Genomic DNA, 27,729 nt, shown 5'->3' with positions numbered 1-27,729 from the left:
AACCCTCCATATTTCATTTTAGTGCTTTTTGAAGGATGCAAAGTATTGTATTGGGGTTTGGCTTTGTTAGTTTTTAGCAATTCTCTTAGGGACCCACTAGGAGTCACTTTATAAATGCATTGATCGTATGTAATAGCTGTTGTTTTGGGGGTAGAGTGCACATGTTTTGTAACTTGCTGTTTCAATAGCACTTGTGTTTTTTTTAAATGATGGCTTTTTAAATACTATTTTATATAATAATCCTGTTATTATATAGAAAACATAATTCAATGGATTATTCGATAGTTGCATTTTTCATTCATACAATACAATTCTTTATGCAGTGCTTGGCTGGGTGGGAGAGACATTATCAAACCACAATATGAATCTATTTAGAAAGATATTCAGAAATATATTATGGAGCTTATTCTACCCCGTGGAGATCCTTTTCTACATGTCTTTCCTTTACCAGAAAAAAATGGGTCACGTACTGTTACAAAGAGAACATACAGTTCAGTGGGATGGAAGTGGGCAGTGGAGAGAAATTCTTATTATATGTGAAATGCTGCATGCATGGAGTTATGGTATAACAAAAGTCCTTTAACTTTATGAAAAGCTAATATTATTATCCAGCCTCCAGAAGTCCCAGCCTGGAATAACAGATTTTTAAAATAAAACACTTATTTTTACCATCTATGACCTATGGCCCTTTTATGACCTGTGGACTTCAACTACCAGAATTTCTGAGCCAGCATGGCAGGCTCAGGAATTCTGGGAGTTGAAGTCCACAAGTCATAAAGGGGCCATAGTTCCTCAACCCTGATCTAAGTAATTAGGTGGTTAACCAAGTTTAACAATCTAATTGTTTAATAGTCACTTAGGTGAGATAGGCAGTATAGAAATTTTAAATGAATAAATAATTTTGGAATCTAACTGATTTTACATTTTTCATTGTAACATTTCAGAACAGGAATTTTTTTTTTAAAAAAATATTACCAGTGACATTCTTCCATTTCATCTTCATGATGGTGATCAGATGACTAGACAAAGTCACAGGAGGAAGACATTTTGTAAAATGAATTCCTGAGCTGGGAATTTCACATATAGACACTTCTCAAATCTGAACAGTAATTCTAGTTGCCTACTTACTATAGAACACTTTTCTTCCCTCGTTCTTTAGGTAGGTTAGAAACGATTAAGAGTTTAAATCCAGCAATTGGGGATATCAGATGAAAGAAAAATCTAAATATGACGAAGAACTAAACACTGATTTAAGAAAAGCTAACAAGACTTGTAGGAATTTTGGAAAAATTTCGTACTGATATATAGTTCCATGTTGGACAGACAAAGAAACATGAGAGAGAAGAAAAATGGCTGAATCTGGATCAGTGATGATGAACCTTTTGGAACAGTGGAAAATGCATAACTTGACTGTGATGGTGTTGCACACATGCTTCTCCACCAAAGAAAAAGTCTCAGCTTCAGTCCTCATGCCATCCCTGCCAAAAAGGCCACCTCATGCTGTTCCCCAAGGTGCAGGAACACTTATTTACATAAGTGCAATAAATAAATACAATAATTAGTACAAACAGCAGCCATGATGATTGATCAACAAATAGTAAAGCCATGTAACAGGGCCCTTAACACATTCAGAGAACCAGGCCTGGGTGTGTAGCCAAATTTTTAAAGCTTGGCAAAAAGCTAACAGGGTTGGGGCCATTCTAATCTCTGAGGGGCAACTATTTCATAAGGCGAGGCCTACAGCAGAAAAAGCTCATTGTTATACCTAATTGTGCATTTTAGAAATGGAAAGTGATTAAAATTGGAAGTAGTGGGAAATGCATAGACAGAAGAACGTTGGAGATACACAGGTAGTCCTCAACTTACAACAGTTCATTTAGTGACCGAAGTTAGAATGGCATTGAAAAAAGTGACTTATGACCATTTTTCACAGTTACCATGGTCACATTATCCAACTTCAGATGTTTGGCAACTGACTCACATTTATGATGGTCGCACTGTTCTGGGGTTATGTGATCACATTTTCTGACCTTCTGACAAGCAAAGTCAATGGAAAAGCCAGATTCACTTAATGACCGTATTACTAACTGAACAATTGCAGTGATTCACTTTACAACTGCAGCAAGAAAGATTGTACCATGGGACAAAACTCACTTAGCAACTGTCTTACTTAACAACTGAAATTTGGGCTCAATTGCGGTTGTAAATCAAGGACTATCTGTATTGAGGGATAGATGGAAAGAGAGATATAAAAAATGATTAGTAAGTCCTTTTTTTGGATTATCAATCTCTCCTTTTCATTATAGATCTGTACTGACCAAAAAAGTTGTTTTTACATATTGAATTTTCTGTGCATAATAAGTACACTAGTTAATTAGTTAGTAAGTTAGTTAGTTAGTGAAATTTATTGGTCTTTATAAATATCCTAAGGTGGGAACAATCATAAATCAAGGGTACCTTCAAATAAAAGTCAAGTTGGTGGCCACAACTTTACAATTTAAACCCAGCCTTTTTCTTTTTTTTAAACAAACACTGACATATGCCAAAAAGAGCCAGGTTTTGATTATGCACTCCCAGCTGCCATTCTGTTTTATCCACTCCTGCCCCCAGCATACGCCCTGGTACAACTCCTAGTCTTTGAAGATACAGACAAGGAGATTTATGAAAATGATCCCTTCTGCCAGGACCCCATTCACATTCACATGGCTATGGCTAATATTTCAAGCAAACCATTTACCTTGGCCTGAATAGTAACTGCTCTATCCATGCAGTGAATCCTGCCCTTGTTTTAATTGTGCAGCCTCCTGAATGTAGTTTTGTGAAAGAAAGCCATGGTTCAACCAAACACAGAATGTCTGTCTAGCTGCAGGACTCTGCCCTAAAATAGGAGCATCTCCTTCCTTTCCTCATTCCAGGGATCCTGTTTATTTGTTGGCATGTGGGGAAAAAAACTTTAATGTGATTAATATAATTGATTTTCTCCTCAGAAGCTATAAGCCTTAGTTTACTTAAAGAGTGACCAGTGCCCAGAACAAAATCCAGACAATTACAATTCTATCTAATATTTTGACTTTCTGTACAAATATGCAGTCTATAAAATTGGGGGTTCTTGCCCAGCCAAAGGAGTCTTTATTATAAGAGGTGTGGCTTTTCCATCAGACTTCTTTATCTGAATATAAAGTCAAACAAAATACAGCTGGGAAAAATATTAAAAGTTTTTTTTCTTTTCTTTTTTACATGAAAGATCAACTTCAGGCTATCTGAACATGTGTATGCTACAACCTGCTGCTTTGAAATAAGAAATGCAACATAAGAAGCTTAGGATCCCATTCCTCTTATTGTGGCTTGTGTAGCAATCTTTCCAGGCATGAAAGTTTGTAATATTTTCCAAGCTTTGCACAAACAAGTATTCTCAGTGCTTCAGAATGTTTAGCATAGTGTTTCTCAACCTTGACAACTTGAAGATGGGCAGACTTCAACTCCCAGAATTCCCCAGCCAGCTTTGCTCTAGGAGTTGAAGTCCACCATCTTCAAGTTGTCAAGGTTGAGAAACACTGCATCTCAAGATGCAGTCCTCTCCTACTGAAAACTTAACTTCAAGGAAGGCTTATTTGTACTCTGTGACAGTTCCTTAAGAATGCATTTTTGTCACAGGTGATCTCAGCCAGATTAAGAGAGAGGGGAAAAAAATAGATGAATGAAGTTGCAAGAGGCAGAAGAACTGGTTATGAGAAAAGAAGAGGCAAGGATCATGAAGCTGATGATACTGCCAGGATTTTGTGAAGATATTTTGGAAACAGTTCAGTGATGTAGAAACTGCAATTGGGCATTGTGAGAATAAGGTTTGTAGAGTGTACAGTCTCAGTGACAAAGGACAGGGGACTGAATATCCTGCAGTGCCCAGTATCAGCCTAGGATCTTCACCTCATCATAGGAACCTACCATTGAAATCAACAAAATGAACAAGTACTAAACCATAGACTGGGTTCATATATTGTACTAAGTCATGCTTTGCTGAACAAGCCACTATCGGCTGGGCTCACTTTTTTGTCTAATTGATGATCTACGGCTATAAACCATTAGCTTTAACATTTTTTTTCTTATCATGATGTATGAATGCAGTCATGTAAAATGAGGAATATTTAATTCACAGGATAATCATTTCTTCTACAACATTGTTTATGCTGTTATGTATAAAGTGGGGTGCAATCAGGATGTTTATTTTTTAAAAACCCTCTTTGTAACTCACTAAATCTTATTGAAGCAGCTAGGATTCCATGTTTTAATTTTTTAAAAAAATGACCAAACTAATCACTCTGCCTAATGACAAGGCTGGTCTTATTTATTTCTCTCCCTCAAGCATTGTTCCACCTCATTAATCTGAAACTATCTTGATTTTCCTAAGAACTTTTTACAAAAGTCATCAGGAATAAAATGGATATTCAGTTTGTGTCTAAATGCCTCTAGGGAAGAAGGCCATCTCTTGAATAACTGGTTCCACTGTTGCATTGCTATTACTGTCAGGAAGATTTAAAAATTATAATAATAAAAATAATAATTGAGAACTATCTTGCTATGGCAAAAATCCATTATTTGACAATGGACAACAGATTTTTTAATCCCAGTTCCTTCAATCTCTCCTCATAAAGTTTAATTGCTCATCTTCTGATCATTTTCATTGTTCTTCTTTGAACCATTTTTTTTTAGTTTTTCTAAATCCTTAAATTGCAATGCACAGAACTAGACTCTGTACTCAAGAAAATAACTTAGCAGCATTACTTTCTGGGATTTGGAAATGACCCTTCACTTGATGTAGTTTAAAGCTGCCTTTGGTTTTACTGCTCCTATATTACACAAATGATTCATATTCAGTTTGTAATCAACTACAAGATCTGTTTTGCATTTTTTTTAACCAAGCTAGGAATCTTCTCCCTTCTAATCTTGGGCTTGGGCATGTGTTTTTCTGTTTCCTAAATGAATAAATCTGCATTGGTCTCTACGTTTTTTTTGTTATTTTAAGCTCAATTCATCTGTTAGGATATTTTTGAATTTTATTTCTGACTTCTCTGGTATTAATTATCCCACCCAGTTCCAATTTCTATACTTACCTTTCCCTGCGATTCATGATCTGAGGTGCTTTGTAATCCTGCAGGTTCTTCTGAGGAGAGGCCTACACCTGGACTGCTGTCAGTCACCTCCTGTTGACTTTGCTCCTGTTCTCTGCTCTTAGGTTTTCCTTTTTCCAATTTGAATATTCTGTCCAAAAAGGTTAACTCTTTGGACTTCGGTAAAGGGACATTCTCCTCTTTAGCTGTTGCTGAGAGTTCAGTTTCACTATGAGATGCTTCACTTAGGTTTTTATCAGACGCTTTCTCTGCCGCAGCTGCCACTGAAAGCTCCCCATTTTCACTCGATGCTTTGTTTGCTTGAGCCGCCTCTGAGCTGACATCAAGTTGAGCTGATCCAACGGGTGAATTTGTCGCCTGCGCTTCAGTACGTCCTGGTACAGACCGTGAAAATGCAAAGGCAAAACGAGATTTGGCAGCTGGTGGGATAGGTTTGGCTTCTTTCCCGAGATTATTTCCACTGGCCTCGGAGTTGGAGCTTATCTCCATTGTTTTCTGGGAAGAAACAGCTGCATTGTCCAGGCCAACACTCACTCTTGCATCCACTACAAGTGCAAACAAGAAAACAGCAATTCTCCATCACAACAGGAAAGATGCACTATTAATCGTAGTTGCCTGCATGTTTAATGGACTGACTGTAAACTGAAAGGTCTAAACAAACACAGTGTACATGTTTCGTTCTCTTACCAAGTATGATGTTTGGCCTAGCAAAGAATTTGAATTACCCAAATTTACCATGTGGTCATTGGTCCGTTTATAAGCCCTGCCTTTTTAATGACATAGAGCTGTAGGATTAATTAAATTAGCAAATAAAGATTAATAATTGAAAGCCTTCCCTATTTCAAAACTGTTTGGGCCCTGTAAAAGTATGGCTGCTATTACTAATTTTTTAAGGATATATTTTTTCAAAATGGCAAAGGTGAGATTACAGCCCTTTGTTGAATCTTCAGGAGTTGTCATTATATGAGAAATAAGAATCTGGAAAACTCAGTAAAAAAGGCAGAACTTGGTTTGAATGCCAGATGCTAGTTAATATTTGAGAACACAGTCTGTTTGAGAACTGGCAGGGTTTCTTGTATACAGAGTTCTCAATTTATTTAATGACCATTCAAAGTTACAACAATACAGAAAAAGTGACTTACAATCGGTCCTCATATTTACAATTATTGTAGCATTTCTATAGTTACATGAATAAAATTCAAGTGCTTGGCAACTAGCATGTATTTACAATGGTTGAAGATAATGGAATCACGTGAATGCCATTTGTGACCTGACAAGCAAAGTCAGTGGGGGAAGTTGGATTCACTTAACAACCATGGAAAAAAAAGGTTGTAAAATTGGCTGTGATTCACTTAATGACCATATTGCTTAGTGATGGAAGCTTTGGTCCTAATTGAGGTCATAAAAGGAAGGGAAGGGAAGAGAAGGGAAGGGATCATTTATTTCTAAAGCTAAATAAATTTCATATTCCCCTATTCTAGTGTTTACACTGAAACAATCATGCAGTTTGATAAGCAACAATGCAGAATTTGCTTGCAATTGGATTCTTCCAATTTGCTAGTGTAGCCTACAATTGTGGAACTTCCTGGGGTTCTCCCACTCATAAACTAACCACATTTGATCGTACTGTTTCCAGGCTAAAACACAAGGTCAGTTACTTGCTAAAACACTGAAGACTCTAGAAATGAAAAACAACAATTGAACAACCTGTTAATTTGTTCATTCACTTTGAAGAACTGTCTTTTACCTACTGTTTTCTGTCCATTTTAATGTAAAGCCATATTTTACCAGTTCTTCTTTCACCCCCATGAACTCTTTTTAAACAAGACACCAGAAAGTTTTGCATCCTTAAATATTACCGTTGTCAAATGGTCATTTGAGTGATTGTTCATGTCTGAAAATAAAGAACATACTTTTCTACTTTCTCTGAAAAAATAATATTGATAACCATTGAAATGATGTGGCTTTTCTCCAAAATGTCCAGTAATTCAGTTTCAAAAAATAATAATGTACAGATTAATATTCATATTTACTTCTTTATATTTAATGTCTTTCATCAAGGAAACATCTGCCAATCTATGGGCTTTGGTCCTTCTCTCAGACACTAACAATCACAGTCGGCAACCTAATACCCACATTAGAAGTTGAACTATTGTTTTTTTATTATGTCATACTGCATAATGGGTGTTGTAGGCCTATACATCAAGGACCTGGACTGGAGAATGTTGTCCTATTGCAGACATGTCAAACACAAGGCCCGGGGGCCGGATCCGGCCTGTGAAGTGGTTTCATGTGGCCCGCGAAGCCATCCTGGAAACAGTGAAGGAACGGCCCCCACTGCCTTGGCCCTGGCCCAGAGACCCTCAGATCTGTCCCACTCCTGCCCAGGCCCCCATAGGCACCCCTGATGCGAACGATGTAGAACTGGCCATGCCCACCCAGTAGCCATACACACTCTAGCCACGCCCACCCAATAGGCCACACCCACCCTGGCCATACCCACCCGGCCCCTTGAGGGCAACCGCAATGCTGATGTGGCCCTCAATGAAATTGAGTTTGACACCCCTGTCCTATTGGGAATTGGAAAGTGTCCCTTAGAGGCCACTTTGGTCCTTGGATTTAAGGAAGATTGTTGGTACCAGGGGGTAGGATTACATTAGAAATTCTGATCATGGCATTTCATCTTGGAGTTTTATAGCTCCCAGGGCCTGAATTGTTGAAGTATTGGAATTCATAGATTCGTGATAGGAATATATTTGGAGGAGACTGAGGCTCAAGTAAGAATATTTAGATGGCAAAAATTATAAGGGAGCACAACCTATTAAGAAGTTCTGTTGTGTTAGCAAAATAAAAAAGAATTATTTCAGATAACTCTCAATCAATCCATCTGTCACATTTAATTAATTAATCCTATCACTGTTTTGTAGAAAAAAAATACCTTATCCTGGAGCAATGCTTCAGAAGATTTACCATGATAATTCATTAATCAGTACAATACAGCAAAGCAGATTCTGGCTGTTCACTCAGTGAAGTGAAGAAAAAACAAAGATAAATGTGTGTGGATATCAGAGCTTGCACAACTTGCAGGAAGAATTTAAAAAATGCTTTTAGGCGTGTTCCTCAACTACTGTACAGAAACATTAGCCAAACATGAATAATAAAACAAGGGAATGAAAAAAATCCTAGAGTACTGAATGTACAGTAATAGATGAAAACCCAGAATAAATGAATTATGTTTATCTGTGAGTATTCAAAACTTTCAGCAGAAAAGTAAGGGCAGGAAAAAAAGATGTGTGTCATGAATAAATTTACTTCATATTGGACTCTGTTTCTATTTCTGTTTCTAAAGCAAATCTACAAAACTGCCCTAATCCATTGATCTTGTCTACCCATTAGAATGTAGATCTGTATTTTTCAAACGGCTTTCATATGGAAAATTACTACTACCTGCCTCCTTCTTTATTTCTTAGCTTATATCCTGCCTTTGTTATTTTTACAAATAACTCAAGGCAGAGGACATACAATATTCCTTCCTCTTCCTCTTTTCTTCATAACAACAACCCTTGAGGGGGTTGGGCTGTGAGAGTGACTGGCCCAAAGTCCCTCAACCAGTTTTCATGACTAAGGTGGGATTTGAACTCATGATCTCCCACTTTCTAGCCTGGTGACTAAACGATTAGACCAAACTGGCTCTATTACTTTCTTTTTAGTTCCTTCAAGTCATTATTTATTTATTTATTTATTATATTTTTATACCGCCCTTCTCCCGAAGGACTCAGGGCGGTGTACAGGGCAATAAATATAAAAAACAGAATATAAAAGTTAAAATACAATTAAATATAATGCCCACATTTAAAATTTAAAACAATAATTAAGAACATGTTTAAAACCCCAACCCTAACCCATCAGACCAGGTCAGATTGCTCAAATAAATGCGTTTTTAGATCGCGCCGGAAGGAGCGAAGGTCGGGGGCCATCCAGAGCTCAACCGGCAAGCAGTTCCACAGGTCTGGCGCGCCCACAGAGAACGCCCTCCCCCTGGGGGCCACCAATCAGCATTCTTTGATCGGAGGCACCCTGAGGAGGCCCTCTCTGTGGGAGCGCACTGGACGGAGGGAAGTTGACACCGACTGCAGGTGTTGCCGTAGGTAATCCGGACCCATGCCATGTAGGGCTTTGTAAGTCATTGCCAACACCTTGAATTTCACCCGGAGGGCAACCGGCAGCCAATGCAGCTCGCGGAGCAAAGGTGTAACATGGGAGTATCGGGAAACTCCCAGTACAACTCACGCGGCTGCATTCTGCACCAGTTGAAGCCTCCGAGTGGACTTCAAGGGCAGCCCCATGTAGAGAGCATTACAGTAGTCTAGACGAGAGGTCACGAGTGCATGAGTGACTGTACGCAAGGCATTATTGACTCCTGGCAGCTGCCTGAATTAGTCCCTGCAGTTTTCTTGGCAAGATTTCAACATTTCAGAAGTGATTTGCCATTGCCACCTCCTTCTTAGGGCTTGGAAGGAATGATTGGATCAAGGTCACCCAGCTGGCTTCATGTCTAAGGCAAAACTAGAACTCACAGTGTCCCAGTTTCTAATCTGGTACCTTAACATTATACAAATTGATTCTCTCATGCTAGCTATCCTTTTATTCTCTATCGGTATGCTTGATATGACCCTTAAACTTTCAAAAGGAGCTCTAGGTAGCTTACAGATAAAACAAAGAGTCCCAAAACAAAGCAAAGCAAATATCCAGAACCGAATAAAGAGGATCAATCACAGTGTATTCCATTCAAGGTCTTTCAGTTCTTCATTGGCTCCTCCCATGCTCTGGCCCAATACCTAGGGGAAAAGCCAGGTTTTATCAGAAAAAGGCCCATCTGAACCTAGGGTGAATATTGATCCATAGGGCAGGTATTGTAACAGAGAAGGCATGCCACCTAACTTACACCAGGTGAAGGTGTTTCATAGAAGGGACTTGAAGCATGCCAGATAGACAGTCCTGTTAATAATCCAACCATGAAGAGACTTGTAAGTGATAGATAAATTACATTTGGAAGCTTATAGGGAGCCAGGGAATAGGCCTTTGAATCTACGAATGACACAACTGGAATACAAGATGAATTTGTGCAACAGCTATAGCTAATTTGGTAGGAGTCAAGAGGACCCCTGGATTATACTCTCTGACTAAAACCAAAGGTGGAGAATCCCAGTTGCTGGAGAAACTCAAAAGACAGAGATTCTTAGTCTTGCTTGGGTTGAATCAAAGCCTGTTCTTCCTCATACAGATTCCTACATCTTCCAGACACTAAGATAGAACCTCAGTGGCATGACTTGTCACAACTGTTGTTTGTTAAAACTTTGAAGGTCACAAACACAAATTAGCTTTTCCCAGGTCTTGCCAAGTTTTATATTAAAGTCATAGCTGTCATAGTCTTCATCTACCACTAAGTGTCAGCAACTATTTGTTTTTCAGTTTCCAAAATGAACAATTATCTTTAAAATGAGAGTCTTAACCATTCATAGAATTTTAGATTTATCCAGATTTAAGTTTTAAATTTCAGGTTTTATATTTATTTCACTTCCATATATTTTGATCCTCCATAAAAAGATTAATTCGCTGCTTCTGTTAGTATAAGGGTGGGGCAGAAATCCCCCTCTTTCCCTTTCGGAGGTATTTTGCTTCTTGGGGATCTTTTCCAGGAAATTAAATGTAGAATAGAAAAGAGAAGATCAACGGTTGCGCTGGTTAAAGCTTTTTGACTTCAGTTGCCAGTAGCTTGGGCTGGACGATGCAATACAGCCAGCCTTTCTCCTGTCGGGTTAGAAGGCTTTCCCCAAGTCAAATGGAATGGCCACCACCATTCCAGAATTGCTGGAGCACCAATCTTTCTTCATCGCCTCTCCGGGGTGACTTAGACCCATTTAGGGTCCCCAGGCAGGGAGAAATTAGCCATGGGGATATGGAGAATCTGCAAGCCCATGACCGGTCGCTAACGCACAAAACCAGAAGTCCCCTCAATAAAGTTTTTCACCCATGCTCAATTGGATTCACTGTTTACCATCCTTCAATGATGCTTTTCCTGAATTCATCAGAAAACCATGGAGCTATCTGAGACCTACAGACAGGGTTAGTCTCCGTAGTTCCCTCTGAAACCAAACAGATCCATCAGGTGCCTGATATTTATCTGAAAGGAAGACTCAATTCTTTACAAAGAAATCATCTTTATAACAGGGTGGATACTTTAGATTAGATAAGTATATGTTAAAAGAAATAAATGAGTTTATTTTTCCATCTAGTATTTCTGTTGGTAAATATGGTGAAAATCTCCAAAGGATGGCAGGCAGTGATGGGATTCAGCCAGTTCACATCAGTTCAGCAGAACCAGTAGCTGATTTTTTTGTTGCCCAGACCCAGAACAGACTTCCGGAAGTGGCATCCCCACAGAGAACCGGTTGTTCACATATTTGAATCCCACCACTGATGACAGGTACTATTCCTCTTATTAGAGGACAGCCAGGAGGGCTAACTCACCAGGGTGATGTTTGAAAACTTCTGATCCTCCCCATGGCAGTGCTACCAATTGCTTCAAGAGCTTTTTAAGTGTCTTCAGATCAAAGTCACACATGTTATGAAATAAAGTCCTAATATTTGTGCCCGTTATATTCAATCCCCAGAAGCCTTTTGGATTCTTGTGACTCCACAGAGCCTACCAGAGATGATGAACATGCCTGACAATTTCTGAAAGGTTTTTTTTTTTAAGGGAACTTTGAGGAGTTCTTTGATGAAAAGTTACTTTGAGCTACATCAGAACTTGCAAACTACTCATGCATGCCCCCCAAAGACCTGGAAGAATCAAGGAAGATTTTAACCCTGCGTTGATTTGCGATTAACTGGACCTACAAAATAGGACATTCAGCAGTGCAGATTGCCAGGGGCATCAGTGTAACTCCAGTAATAAAAAAGCAAACGAAGACGGTAATTCTGTAGGTTGAAACTTCACTGGTCACACAAATAAGTTTGACAAGATTATTTGGATCTGCCTGTTATTTTAAGCAGATTGTCAATCTTACCACACCCTTTGACTAAATATATTCTGCTGAATAAACAACATCAAGTAGGGTGCTGAAACATCTATTTATTACTGCTGTGGTCTCTCTCACATCCTTCACTGTGCTGTAGCTTCCCTGTCTGGTCCCTCTTTCCAATCAGAGAAAAATCTTCTTTTGACACTGAACTGAAACAGAAAAGCAACCTTTGGAGTTGACAGGCATGATTGGAACACTGACAGCCCGTTGTAGGTGCTGAGACAAAATGGATGGGGGTGAGGAAGAACCTGTCCAGCCTGTTACAAAATAGCCATTTACCACAAGGTAAAACTGCTTTTTCTAAAGTTCCAGGGCCAGCTCGGGCTTTCTGAGTTAGCTTTGCCTTTCCCCCCCCCCCCCCCGGGGAAGTAGTCATATTGCCAAATAAAGTTTTAGACTACAATAATAATCCACCTTATTTGTTTTCTTATCCTGGTAATGTGGGGTGTGCAAAGACAGTTTTGAAAGTAAATATGTTCCCACAGACTAGTACTTTACGATATTTCCATTGAAAAAGATAATCTTTGAAATTTTAAGTTTTAGGCAGGATGGGAAGCCTAGACTATGCCAAAGTCAATGTCCAGAGATTATACGAGTAGTCCTCGATTTATGACCACAATTGAGCCCATCATTTCTATTGCTAAGCGAGACGTTTGTTAAGTGAGCTTTGCCCCATTTTGAAACCTTTCTTGCCACAGTTATTAAGTGAATCACTGCAGTTGTTAAGTTAGTAACACGGTTGTTAAGTGAATCTGGCTTCCTCATTGACTTTGCTTGTCAGAAGTTTGCAAAAGTTGACCACAAGACCTGGGATATTGTAACTGTCATAAATATGAGTCAGTTGCCAAATGTCTGAATTTTGATCACATGACCATAAGATGCTGCAACAGTTGTAAATGTGAAAAATGTCATAAGTCACTTTTTTCAGTGCTGTTGTAACTCTGAACAGTCACTAAATGAACTGTTGTAAGTCGAGGACTACCTGTATCTTCACACACATATACACTTTACTCCCCCCCCCCCAGCATTCCCCTGCACAGATCTGCAAAGATTTCCTTTATAACTATGCAATTAACTTCATGGCATAATGTGGTATTTCTTGAAATTCAAGATGCAAGACATTTTAGACGAGCTTGCAATAATGTGCGCTTTCCTACAATATTATATGAATGCTAGTGTAGAATCTACTACTCAGGCTGTCAGTGGCAGAATGTTTGAAAGCATCTGAAAGTGTTGTTCGTCTTGGCTTTTAGAGTTGTATCTCAAATTAGGCTCCAAACATATCTATGCATTCAGCCATGAAAACATCTTAACATGCATCCAAAGAAAACTGTAGGGTTGCTTCACAATCTACTTACACTCACTTAAGTAGCAATGGATGCACAATCAGAAGAGCTGAAGGATCAGGTTAAGCAATGATCATCAGGGAAAACATCTATCTATGTGGCTGCTAAGAGCTGGTTAACAACTTGTTGGCATGTAATCAATCAACTCCCCTTCCAAAAGTATGGACATCCAAAGCAAAATCAATGCTATCTATGTTTCACAAAAATGAAAGTCAAGCTAAAACATGATTCTCACCAAGCTAAACATATTGAAAATCTGGATCTGATTCCTCCTATAAAAAACAAGAGGGGATAGAAAGGTCAGTCTGATTTAAAGATCAAAAAGGTTGTGAGTTATAAATTCCACAGTTCCTTTTATTTTCCTAGTCTGACTGCTGCCTGATATTGGAACACAATGTAGGGTGAAGAAAAACTGAGACCAAAGAAGTAATTATGGAGTGAAATGTACTCACACATAGACACACCATTTGTATGTTCCTTTCTCTAAAAATCTGCAGGATTGATACAAACCAGGACTAAAATATACACATCTGTTCCTATCACTTTTAATTTAACCCTTGCCTTGCAATCCATTTTCCACTTTATGATTCAAACAGATGTTTCTGCAAGCCTCTTCCACAACAGAAAATATTTTACAAAGTACCAAGACTTTGTCTCTTAATAACAACCAGCTTTGTCTTCTTTGGCAGCTTTTGCAAACATGGAATTACTTGAAGTGCCAAGTTGCTGTAAAAACTCTCTCCTCTGAAAGTTATTAGCAGAAATGTTCAGGAGAAAGAGCATGGGCTGTAATACGTTGGGCGTGCACAAGCAATGTGTTATGTTGTAGAACAAAGGCAAAAGTGATCAAAAGTAGCTACTGATTTCACAGATGAATAAAAATGTCTCCATTTTCCAAGCAAATAAACGGGGGAGCAAAACTCTTTGTGGAGGAATTTGGCAAGGAGTTTGTAATTGATTCCACATAGCACAGCAAGTAAAGGAAGCTTCATGATAATCTGCAAATTATGCACAATGCTTGTTCTGCTTGAAGAGATGCCAGACTTCACCTATTGGAGGTTCAAACATTTGTCCATATTACAGGAAAAAGGTTGAGGAGAAACTGACTAACTTGAACAGACCATAAAAAGTGAAAAATTCCTATCTAGGACAGGTAAATTTTTTGAAAAGAACAACAACTATTAATAACTCTCCCTTTCTAGTGATTCATGTGGTTGAAGATGAGTTGGAACACTAATTCATATAGTTTGAACTAATCACATTGCTATATTTTGATCTGCAAGTCATAGGATTGTTAACAGGGCAGAATAATATAATAAAATTACTGAATAACAGAGTTGGAAGGGACCTTGGAGGTCTTCTAGTCCAACCCCCTGCACAAGCAGGAAACCCTTTACCATTCCAGACAAATGGTTGTCCAATCTTTTCTTAAAAATCTCCAGTGTTTGGAGCACCCACAACTTCTGGAGGCAAGTTGTTCCACTGACTAATTATTTTAAGTGTTAGGAAATTTTTCCTTGGTTCTAGGTTGCTTTTCTCCTTAATTAGTTTCCATCCATTGTTTCTTGTCCTGCCTTCAGGTGCTTTGGAAAATAGGTTGACCCCCTTCTTCTTTGTGGCAACCTCTTAAGATATTGGAACACTGCTATCATCTCGCCCCTAGTCATTCTTTTCATGGCTTTCGACTATCTTCTATCTGTCAAATCCTTCTTTCTTTTCTATGGCTGAAGACCAATTTTAGCAATGTATTAAGACATCAAGAGCTGTGCACACTTCATAAACTGAAAATAGGCAAACTAATTAATAATTGTGGCAGATTGTTTACATATTGATCTTTGTCAACATTTGAATTAGTGCAGCTTGGAGGAAAGGGCAAGAAAGAAAACGTTCAGTCATTTTTGCTCCTAAATTCTAATCCCTTTATCTATGATATAAGCTCCTAGACACCTATTTCCCCTTTTCTTTTCTTTTTTAAATGCTGTTTAGTAAAGTCTAGATCTGAAAAAAAATGCTTCAGATTTAATATGCACGGGGGACTGAAAAAGAATTCCTGCTTATCTGTCTAATCAGGAGTCAGTTCAATAAATAAGCTAACAGTTTTGGAGAAGCTGTTTGCAAACTGTTGGACATGTGATGGCCTGTTCAGTTGAAAGCAGGTTAAGCAACTTTAGGTCACTCCACTTGTCAGAGTCTGTCAATTACTTGACATGTTTTACCATTTTCTTGTAGCTCCAACAGATAAGAAAGAGCCAGCAAGTTATTGATCTCCTAGATATGATAGGGCTGGCTCAGCTTGATGTATACAAAGTTGAGCAGACCAGGGTAAAGCTCATTATGTATCAAGACAGAATTCAACACTAAAAATAAGCAGAGCAGTTCAGTTTTCCCACTTGATGTGTGGTAGTAAAAAAATGAGACCTCCCGCCAAGTGGAGGACCATCATTACCAACTTAGTTCTGGCACATGTTGTAAGTTATCTCACAAGCCTTTTTTTTCATCTCCAGCAGTTAAAATACAATGTCATAAACTCTAAGATTTTCTTTAAAAAAAATCCATGGCACAAAGTAGCCATGATTCTTTGTTTGTAGGATTAACTCTACCCTGGGGTGATGGGCATGGGAGCCTGTTTTTGCACCGGCGTGTATCTTTTCTCTTTCCTGCAATGTCACATGGAAAAGAGGTGAGCCAACTCCAAATGAGTCAATCAAGTCAAACTATTGATTAATGCAAGCTAACACCCACAATGTAAATTTGCTATTGACTATCAGCCTTTTGTACTCAAAACTGCACCTTCATTGTACACAGAAAATAGACAAGTGATAATGCAGGGTGCGCACACACATACATACATACAAAGAGCAAGAATTTATAAGACCTACAGAGTACTTTCCATACGACAGTGGTAGGCTTTGTAAAATAATCCCAGAAAGATCTGTTTGTGGCAATAATTTAGGCTGTACTGGTGAGTGGAATCTTTTTCCTGAAACGTCTAGTGAAGATGACCATAACTACTTTACTTGCAACTTGAAAAAAAATTCCTGGCCTTCCATTCTGCACAATATCAAAAATGCCATCTGCTCTTTAAATAATTCACAATGCTTAGAGGCTTGGAGCAATATTAGATTGAGGATACCCTGGGAAATTTCCCAAGGGATCCATGTCATCCTGGAGATCATTGGACATATGCAACTTGGGAGCACAGAGCTAAATACAAAACTTGTTGAGATACCAAAGATCTGGCAGCTGCCCAAAGTCATCAGCCCTAGGTCTTAGACAGATGTGAGACATTGCTCAGAATTTACAGAGAAGAAATTCATTCATGTGAAATGTACTCAAATCCCTTTAGAGCCTGTTGCTCTAATGCAATCTCCCTCAATATGCTACTATCCAGATGCTAAAGATGAAGGTTTCCTCTATCCCAGGCATGTCAAACTCACGATATCACGTGATGTTGCATGAAGTATCACGACTTTTTCCCCATTGCCGGCAATGGGGTGGGCGCAGTTTTGGTGTGATGCATCCGGCCCATGGGCTGGCAGTTTGACATTCCTGCTCTATCTAGTCGATTCTGACTCTAGGGGGCAGTGCACATCTCTGTTTTTTAGCCAAGGGAGCCACCATTGTCAGAAGACATTTCCATTATCATGTGGCCAGCATGACTATACCTTTCCACCACAGTGGTACCTATTTATCTACTTGCATTTTCACGCTTTTGAACTGCTAGGTGGGCAGAAGCTGAGGTAAATAACAGGAGCTCACTCCAATGTGAGGGACTAGGGTCTCGAACCTGGACTGTTAGCTTTCCAACTGACAAGCTCAGCATCTGTAACTGCTGAGTCATCACACCCTCCAATCAAGATGATACAGGATACCAACCGAAACAAGCTTGCTAATAATGATAATTCTAATTTAGGACACCAATAGCTTGAAGGAAACTTTGGATTATTTTTTTAGAAAGACTCCAAAGTAAGTCAGTAAGTATGATGATGATAACTACTACTACTACTACTTGTTTGGGGTCTTATTTTTAAAACAGGACAGAACAGGAGAATTATATTTTGGTGGGATGGATTCTGGTTGCCTGTTGGAAACCTTAATCAGGCCAGTTTTGGTTTTACACTACGGCTATCAAGCTTAGGCATGCTCCCTTACTGAATTATTTTCACCATACTTCATGCTTCTTCTGTAGAAGTCCGATTCATGGGTGACGTAAAGATTCCATGAATTCCCCTAAGCTTCCCAGTCTATAAAAAGCTCACCGCTTTTTATAAGGGTCACTTATAATAAAAATATATATTATTTATCATGCTGATGGATTTTTACAACCTGCCCAAACAACCTTCACCTATAATATTGCACAATATTTCTAGACCACAAGCTTTCTAGACTTCAAAAATAAACACTGACCCAGATCTCTATGTCTGCATAGGTAGCTCTCCATCAGGTGCTTTCCGGAACTGTTAGCAATATTGCTAGGGGAAGAGAGGAGCTGCAGTGCCACCTCGGAGAAATTTTCTTGAAATAGTGGCCAAACTTTTTTTGGCCCATAGAGTTGAACTTGTAATACAGGTAGTCCTCAACTGAGCTCAAAATTTCTGTTGCTAAGCAAGACAGTTGTTAACCAAATTTTCCCCCATTTTACGACCTTTCTTGCTACAGTTAAGTGAATCACTGCAGTTGTTAAGTTAGTAACATGGTTGTTAACTGAATCTGGCTTCCTCATTGACTTTGCGGGTCAGAAAGTCACCAAAGGGGATCACATGACCCCGGGACACCCCAACTGTCATAAATACATGCTAGTTGCCAAGCAGCTGAATTTCTGATCACGTGACCATGGGGATGTTGCAGCAGCCATAAGAGTGAGAAACAGTCATAAGTCACTTTTTCAGTGCTGTTGTAACTTTAAATAGTCAATAAAACAATCGCTGTAAGGCAAGGACTACCCATACTGTCCTGGAGATTGCAGTGGTTATGGTTTGTGATATCACGACACTACCAGGAAGAGAAGGATAAATAATTCTATCCTAGAATATTTTTGAGGTCCTTGGGAGTTTTCAGGGCATAAGGGACACTTAAACATGGCCAAGAGCTATATTACCTGTTTTATTTCTATACTATTCCACTCAAAGTTTCTTTTAAAAAAATTGCAATTGGAGGATGGTTGGCAGTTTTTAAGGGGCACAGTCGCTTGAAGACTAAGGCATCCATACTGCTGCTTAGAATACTTCAACTTGTAAGAGAAAGATCTGAAAATTAACACCTGCCTATTCTGAGAAACTCTATTGTTATTCTGTAGGTGCTAGAGGTTATGTAGTTTATTGGGTCATGGAAAACCTTGCATTATATTATGCACTCTTCCTTCCTCTATCTCCTACTCACACTATGAAGTAATGCCACTTGACTGTTCACCTTTTCAGTTCCCACAGAGTCTGGTCCCAATTATATAAGATGTGGATATGCTAAGCTTCCTTGCCCAGAACATACCAGCATCACTGTTTGCAGAAAGCTCCGTCTGTGCCGGTTGGATGATGACAGGTCCATTCTTAAGGCTTTCAGAAGGTTCAGAGGAAACCTGCAGCATAAAACTAAAGTTTGGTCATCAGAACTACTGATTTGTCCTGAATGTTTGTAATGTTTTATGCAGTATAGCAGTCAACAGAAGTTCAGTTGGAACCAGCTTTGGAAAAAAATGTGACCTGATAAAAAATGAGCAAAATGGATTCAGTTCATTGGACGCAAAACACTGTAGATTTGTGAAATGATCACTTCTCCAGATTCATTTCTCCAAAACAATGTGTTTTGGGGAGTAAATCTAGCCAATTCATAAAATCTAGACAATTCTGTTCTGATTGGATTTGTATAGGAACGTACCATTAATCTCTCATTTTTATTCTCCTACATAGGTTTTTGCAAAATATCTCCATTGTAAATCAAAAATATCAAAATGATTATCTGTTAAAATAGGATTGCATGAAATGATAGACAGAACAGACAGATAGATGATAGATGCTAACTAATTATCTATCTATCTATCTATCTATCTATCTATCTATCTATCTATCTATCTATCTATCTATCTATCTATCTATCTATCTATCTATCTATCTATCTATCAACTATCTATCTAATCTCCAGGTTCAGAGACTGGTCTCTTCTCCTAGGAAGCAACCTTTCAGAACAGCTCCCTTGAGACAGTTGGGAAAAGAAATGAAATGTTAACTTTTGGTCCCCAAACTACCCACCTTTTGTCCCCTTAAAAATGTTATGTTCAGAATATTTGGGATGAATATACTGAGGTAGTCCAGTGGCTAAGATGTCATTAGGAGCTTTTTTTGAAACTGATATTTCTAGGTGTTACTTTGTGATTTATGATTACCTCTTTCTAGCTTCTGTTTACCCATAGCTGGAGCCTACCATTTTGCATTTTATTGTTAAACACTTTACTGCACTCTTCAAATGTTTTTCAAGCACCTTATTACTAAGCCTCCTTGCAGTGTATCATAGATAGATAGATAGATAGATAGATAGATAGATAGATAGATAGATAGATAGGTAGGTAGGTAGGTAGGTAGGTAGGTAGGTAGATAGATAGATAGATAGATAGATAGATAGATAGATAGATAGATAGATAGATAGATAGATAGATAGATAGATAGATAGATAGATAGATGATAGATATTCTTCAGGAGTGTTTGAAGCTGTGAAGCAATCTTTCAAATGTTTTGATGAAGCAAAATTGGCCATGTTTACATATAATGGATTCTCTTCCAGAAAAATTAATGAATTAAGGTGAATCCACTCTAACCTACATGCTCCACCCATTGCTCCCCTAATATGAATATTGTCCATCTCACGTAGAGTGAGCTCTAGAAAAACAGTCCACTTATCAGTCTGAAACTTTTTTTTCAGGAAATAATACACCACAGTCTGCTAAGATAGCTTGAAAAGAATGGCAGTGAAGGTCACCATTCTGAATTTTCAACTTAAAAAAAAAAGTTTGGATGAACCTGTAGTTTTTATAATATATATTGCTTTGAAGGTTCCAAATCAGTTGTTGAGCTAGGAAACATCTATAGACTTTAGTTTTCCCCAAAACCAAGTCTTATCAGATGCAGGGAAACGTGTAAAAGAGTGAAAGATATCAATGTATTGGACAAATCTCTGGTTCCATGAAGGCCAAATAACTGCCAAGAAAAGCACCAAAGACACACACTATGGTCTAGAAGGGTTAAATCCATGTTATTTATATGTCAAAACATGTAGAGTGTTGTGCATATTTTAATACTATTTAAATACTGTATGAGCCAAGTGTTTTTGAAAAATATTAGAAATCAAAGACTAAGCCTGCTGGGAATTCTGGGAGCTGAGCTCCACAACACATCTAGAAAACAGCATATTGGGTATGGCTAATATACACAAATGTTTACTCAAAAATTTACCTGTGAATATGATATTTCACTAACAGGATCTTGGTCTTCAGATTCTTTTGGAATGAACTGTGTATTTCCCATAACAGTGGCTGTACTGGGAGACAAATGAAACAATTAAGTACAGATGAATGAATATATTTTAGCCAAAAATCAGGAATGGGCAATAAGATTGCTAAACTTCGGCTTGTAGGAGCACCAATCATCATGGTCAAGTAGAAAAGTATGCTATCAGGTGTAGTTCAATAACATTTGGAAAGCAACAGATTTTCCATTCTAAGCCTTGTTTTATCATTACCGATGGCCCTTGATTTACAACCCTTAGTTTAGTGACTGTTCGAAGTTACAACAGCACTGAATAAAGTGACAACTGGTCTTCAGAGTTAAGACCATCACAGCATCTTCATAGTCATATAATCAAAATTTGGGGACTTGGCAATTAACATATATTAATGATGGTTGCAGGGATCACCATATGTGACTTTCCTAGCTGGCTTCAGACAAGCAAAGTCAAAGAGGAAAGCCAGATTCACTTGACAATCATGTGATTGACTTAACAATAGTGGTAATAAAGGTGGTAAAATTGGGACCTTACTCTACTCTACTTTCCTGCTGTGGCATGTTTAGAAAAAGGATTGCTTTCTGAATCTCAAACAAAAATAAAAATGGAAGTTCTCAACATTCCCCCCCCCCCTTTTCCTCTGGGTGACAGAAGTGCCTGATTGGAAGGCAAGCAGAAAAAAGATGTGATTGGTTTTTTCTGTAATTACGTTTCTGTTTTTCTTGGTGCTGAAAAAAAAATAGGCATATACAGCAAAATTTATCATGATGCAGCACTATCAAAAGAACAGGGGATGGAGAGAAGTCCCCTGCTCCCAACTGTGAAACTGTTAGAATTCCCCAGATGATAGAGTAAATGTTCTTCACTATGATACATATCAGAATTTTAAATGTGCAGTGCTAAGTAATCCGAGTTTCGAAAAAGCCAATATGAAGTACCCAATTTTCTTATCAGAAAGTTGAAGGGATGTTTTCAGACTAAGGTTTATTGCACCAAATATTTTCAGAAGTTCAGAAACAACTCCAGACCCTCCTATGATATTAGGTAAAGGTAAAGGTTCCCCCGCACATGCGTGCTAGTTGTTTCTGACTCTAGGGGCCGGTGCTCATCTCTGTTTCAAAGCTGAAGAACCAGCGCTTGTCCGAGGACATCTCCGTGGTCATGTGGCCGGCATGACTAGACGCCAAAGGTGCACGGAACACTGTTACCTTCCCACCGTAGTGGTCCCTATTTTTCTACTTGCATTTTTACGTGCTTTCGAACTGCTAGGTTGGCAGAAGCTGGGATGAGTAACAGGCGCTCACTCTGTTACGCGGCACTCAGGATTCGACCCGCCAAACTGCTGACCTTCTGATCGACAAGCTCAGCGTCCTAATCCACTGAGCCACTGCGTCCGTTGATATTAGCTTTGTTCAAATGCTGAATTCTCTTGAAGGATCCACAGGAAAATTAGCATTTCCTGTATTTTACTTCTGCAGGACTTGGGGGTAGTTTGTCCTCCTTGCTCCAGATGTATCATCCTTAGAATATTTAGGAGTATCCATGGATTTTTAAAGGAAAAAATGGCTTAGCATGCCTTTCATTCATGTTTTTCCATAATATTTTTTTAAGGGCACATTGACACAACTCTTTAATTTCAGCTTGAATATGCTGTCCTAATTGTTGTTTAAGATACACATTTTCCTCTCTCCCTCAGCCCATAGTCAAGGCTGCCTGGTTTTGAGGTTTTCTGATCTAATGTGTTTTCCATCTACATCCAACAAAACCTTGTTATACAGGTAGTCCTTGACTTGGAATGATTCATTTAGCGACTATTCAAAGTTATAATGAAACTGAAAAAAATGACTTATGAGTGGACCTTGCACCTAAGACCATAGCAGCATTTCCATGGTTACATGATCACAAATCAGACACCTGGCAACCGGCATGTATTTATGATGATTGAAGCATCCTGGAGTCATGTGATCACCATTTGCAACCTTCCCAGCCAACTTCTGACATGCAAAAGTCAATGTAGGAAGCTGGATTCACTTAATTTGCAGTCAGATCTTGTCAGAAGACGAAAGCCACCAACCTGTCCATCTTTCAAAATTCACTTCCTTTCCAGCTTCTCCCTCATGTTAACTTCAAGATGGGGATAATGACTTGTGAATGCAAGGAAATATATCTATCACACTACCTTCACTTAACCTGCAATAAACTATTAGGACAGCACCACTCATCACTGTGCCAAAATAGAAGTCAGCTATGGGGAAAATTACGATGCTCTACATTTGTCTCACAGACTGGAGGAATGCACATGAATTTTACTGTCTGGGTATCTCTATATTAAGAAAGAAAATCAAGCGGAGACATTAGCTGTTTATTTACTGCCTGCTTTAAAAGTCATGGGAGTGAGGGGATTTTTGTTTTTCTGAGTTCTGGACTAGTCTGAGGCAGGTTGGATAGAATCACATTTCTTTGCAGGAGTGTCTATGGAATAAGAAAAAGCCCAGAATCACTTTTCAGAATGTGATGAGCAGCTAAATAAATAAATAAATAAATGTTGAAACAGTCAAGATGGGAGTTTCAATTGTGCAATCACAATCATCTTAGCTGTTTTGACCATCCTCTTTGGCACTCCTGTATCTTTGTGACACCCCTTATTCTTTGTGCTCTCCTGCAACATGTCAAGGTCAAATGAAGCAAAGAGGACTGCAGGATGGCTTCCTCACACTTGTGAGGAGATGGGTTGTTAGAAATGTGCCAATGTGGAAATGTAATGTAAGCTATTTAAATTAATTTTGACTGCCCATTCCAAAAACTCTAGCCGGCTTGCAATTTCCAAATATACAATTAAAACACTTAAAAACGTGAAAGAAAATGTAATGAACTGGATTGAAAACAAGCATAACAATAAAAAAAAATGACATGGGCTCCATAGACATATTAACTCAGATTGGGAAGTATTGCCACAGAAATCTCAAAGGAAATGTTGATACTATGAAGCTTAACATATTTATGATGACTTTGGTTTCTGCAGACTACAGCAGCTTCATTAACTTATGCCACAATAAATCTGTTAATCCTTATGGTATCTCTTTATTGTTTGTATTTTAAGGATGTCACTAAATTTGAGCCATAAGGGCTGGAACATAAGTCTGGAACTAAAAATCATTGATGCCTGTCCAAATTTAGCTGTGACAAAGAGCAAGAAGGAGAAATTTGTTGGGTGTGATTGCCTGCTAAGTAAATATCCGGTTATGCAGCCAACTAAATCACTTTTTAGCGGATGCCATTGGTATACTCACGGAACAAGCAAAAAGCAATGGCTTTTAATAATGTCACATGCTCTTAATCTTGATCTAAGGGAAAACACGAGAGAGACAGTGGAGACCAGCTATGGGAAGGTAAATTCTTTGGATCTCTCTCCATTCAGATAAAGTCATTAGTCTGCTTTGTCAAAATAGGCAGCAAAGGGAAGGGTTTGGTATTAGTCACTGGAGAGTAAATAAGAACCACCCAAGAACAATTCAAACAAGTTTACAGCACAGCATACTCTGCATTGCAAGACCTTATAACCTCTCAGCCTCAGAAACAAGCCTCCAAGTTTTTCATGCACCTCACAAGACCAATTCACACATGACTGCCATACAGACACTTGAGTCTTCAGGAGGAGAAATCTGGCTTTGCAAAAAGCTAGCATAGCAAATGTTTGGAATAAAACTCTACTTCTCCATCTGTCACTCCTCAGTCAAAATTGATCCCTCCTAAACATATTTGAGTGTGTGTGTGTATATAAAAGAAGTCATCAAAAGGCATTGCCCAAGTGTGGAAAATTAAAGCCACTGCTTGCTTGTTGGCATATATCACCAGACCTAACAGACATTATCAATGGACTCTTGCAAATTTCTTGAATTCTGAAACCTGCAAAAAACAAACCATTTTTCTTTTTCTTTCTGAAATTATTTCTGGTTTGTACCTGTGAGACTGAATTCCTCCATAACCATTTTTCCCTTTATCTTTTCTATATTAAAGGCAGGTTTCTCTCATATTAACATCAACTTCAGATGACTTTACAGACACATCAATGTAATTTTCTTGGCAGCAGATAGAACAGATTTATCATTGGTTCTTCCGGGATGTCTTCTGACCTCTCTGTCTAGAGTCAGAAATATTTTGGTATGGATGGCACATCATCAGAAAATCTCCAAGATGTAGGCTGAACTGAGAAAACAATAAAACCAAAACTTTTGTGTGTATGTGTGCGTGTGCGTGTGTGGTGTGTGTGGTGTGTGTGTGTGTGTGTGTGTGTGTGTAACAAAGCTCTATATTACTGCCCCCCAAAAACAGCATTTACATGTTCAGGAGTTTCAGCATGACTTGAAGGAGACTTTACTTTTTACACAAACTAACAACTAACACCTTTACAATAAAAGGAAGATGGCACCTTATATCAGCAAAAGCAGGGTGTCCAACCTTGGCTACTTTAAGACTTGTGGACTTCAATTTCCAGAATATCCAAGCCAGCCATCCTGGTTAGGGAATTCTGGGAGTTGAAGTCCATAAATCTTAAAGTTGTTAAGGCTGGACACCCCTGAGCTAGAAATTGCTAGAAACTACATGGAAACAGCACAGCTTCCCTTTTCCCCTGTATTATCATATTATTATAAGTTATATCACTTTTACTCAGAGCTTTCTAACATACCCAACTTTAGCAAGAATCAAATGTTTCTATTATTAGTAAAATTATAGGTTGTGGCTAGGTAGAAAGTCCATGCATGATAGGTTGGTTTATTAACACATGAAAAATTTGAGCTATGAAGGATAACTCAAAAATGAACATAACCTGTTATTTGTGAGCAGCTTTAAAGAAAAATGTAGATAATGACAGGGAGATGCCTCTTTGTCATTAGAGGAACACCTTCAAAAGTAAGGAGAAACTATGGCAAGGGACAAGCTTCTTCTGATCTTGGTTTTTCTGCTGTTGTTTACATCTTGAAATGACAAGGGTTTGTATGTACTTGTGTGTGTGCCTTCCAGTCAGTGTTGACTCCAGCGGACTGCCCAGACTAGTCCCTGCACTTTTCTTGGCAAGGTTTTCTCTCCTTTTCTCCCCTTCCTTTCTTCCTAGGGCTGACAGAGAGGGACTGGCCCACGGCCACCTGGTTGGATTCATGCCTAAGGTGGAACTAGAACTCACAATCTCCTGATTTCTAGCCCAGTGCCTTAACCGCTACATCAACGTGGCTTTCAAAAAATGGCAAAATATGCTGGTTTTATCGCCTGTTGTGAATTTTTATCTGTAAGAAAGCAAAACTCTTAACAAAAAGCCCTACAACAAATTATTTTTTATATAGCAGTATTCCAATATCTCAGGGGCTGCCCCAAAGAAGAGGGAGTCAAGCTATTCTCCAAAGCACCTGAAAGCAGGACAAGAAGCAACGGATGGAAACTAGTCTAGGAGAGAAGCAACCTAGAACTAAGGAGAAACTTCCTGACAGTTAGAACAACTAACTAGTGGAACAACCTGCCTCCAGAAGTGGTGAATGCTCCAACACTGGAAGTTTTTAAGAAGAGACTGGCCAGCCATTTGTCTGAAATGGTATAGGGTTTCCTGCCTGAGCAGGGGGTTGGACTAGATGACCTCCAAGGTTCCTTCCAACTTATTATTATTATTATATTACCCATTGTCTTCCTGTGTGCTCCAAAGCAGCATAGTCTAACAGTTCATTTTGTTCTCATAAAATGTTCCATTACTTTGCTGGCCAGAATGGTTTCCTTCTTGGGAAGCAGAGATACGAACTGGGTTCTCCCCAGTTCTGGATTTCATCTGCTGCTTCCCAGAGAGGACTGTAAACAGGAAACTGGCTGAGGAGCCCTGATTTTTCCAACTCCGTGCACTACGCAGTCTCATTTCTCCAGCTATTGCCTATGAATTGGCTCCATGTTATCAGCTTTGGGTAAGAAGGAATAGCAGATAGGCTAGCCATATGGGCAAGTCTTGAAGACCCTGCAGCGTAAGAAGCTGGCGAAATCTCTGAGAAACACTCTCCCTCCACTGCATAAGGCAACGAAAAAGAAAGGGAGAAGAAGAAAGGAGGGGGGGGGGAAAGCCAGCCAACCAATCAACCGAGTTGCAGTGTGTAGCTTTTATGTTTTGGTTATGAGGTTAAAAGTAAGATTAAAATATACATATTTGATCAACTAGCCAGGATGCTTAATATATGCTATTTGATGGATATTTAACATTAACTAATATACATACGTACATGCAAACAAATTGTACCTGCCTGTGTTTGCAGAACGAAGCCTGGCTCCGCTGTGCTGCTGATCCCTTCTGGAGCTGTTCAGCCACAGGTGCTGCACTGTTTAAACGTCTCTCCCAACAGGTAACTTGCTTTGCCTTGAGCAATATTCAGAGTATGTAAACATTAGGTACAGCTACATGGATAGGGTGGAGCTTTGGACACTCAGCTATTTTTTTTTCTTCCTGGCCTCCAGGGCAATGCAAGTCTGCTCTGTTACAAGTATGCTTTCCACCATTAACAGAACCTGAAAGATCTATAGGACCTTTAAAAAACAAAACGAAACAGAAGACCCCCGAGGCTTACAGCTAGTTATGTATTACTTGTTACTTGGACAAAAAGTAACAGTATGGTCTTAAGTGTGTTTATGCAGAAAGAAGGCTCAAAGCATTTAATG

The 27,729-nt window shown here is 38.8% G+C and overlaps 1 protein-coding gene across 1 annotated transcript in view; it reads right to left on the bottom strand.

The window, feature by feature from the left end:
- BCAS1 (brain enriched myelin associated protein 1) overlaps positions 1 to 21,068 on the bottom strand; it is a gene marked incomplete at both ends in the record, with an annotated part of 46,778 nt that extends 25,710 nt beyond the window's left edge. The window contains 3 exons of the mRNA XM_081322525.1: positions 5,109 to 5,671; positions 19,042 to 19,129; positions 20,997 to 21,068. Coding sequence (XP_081178651.1) covers positions 5,109 to 5,671; positions 19,042 to 19,129; positions 20,997 to 21,068 — 723 coding nt within the window. The remainder of the gene's footprint in view (positions 1 to 5,108; positions 5,672 to 19,041; positions 19,130 to 20,996) is intronic.
- Between the last annotated feature and the right edge of the window lie 6,661 nt (positions 21,069 to 27,729).

This window comes from Vipera berus, assembly GCF_964194415.1.
Source record: "Vipera berus genome assembly, chromosome: 3".
NCBI lineage: Eukaryota > Metazoa > Chordata > Lepidosauria > Squamata > Viperidae > Vipera > Vipera berus.
The sequence above is the reverse complement of the archived record's forward strand: the minus strand, read 5'-3'. Positions and strand labels throughout refer to the sequence as shown.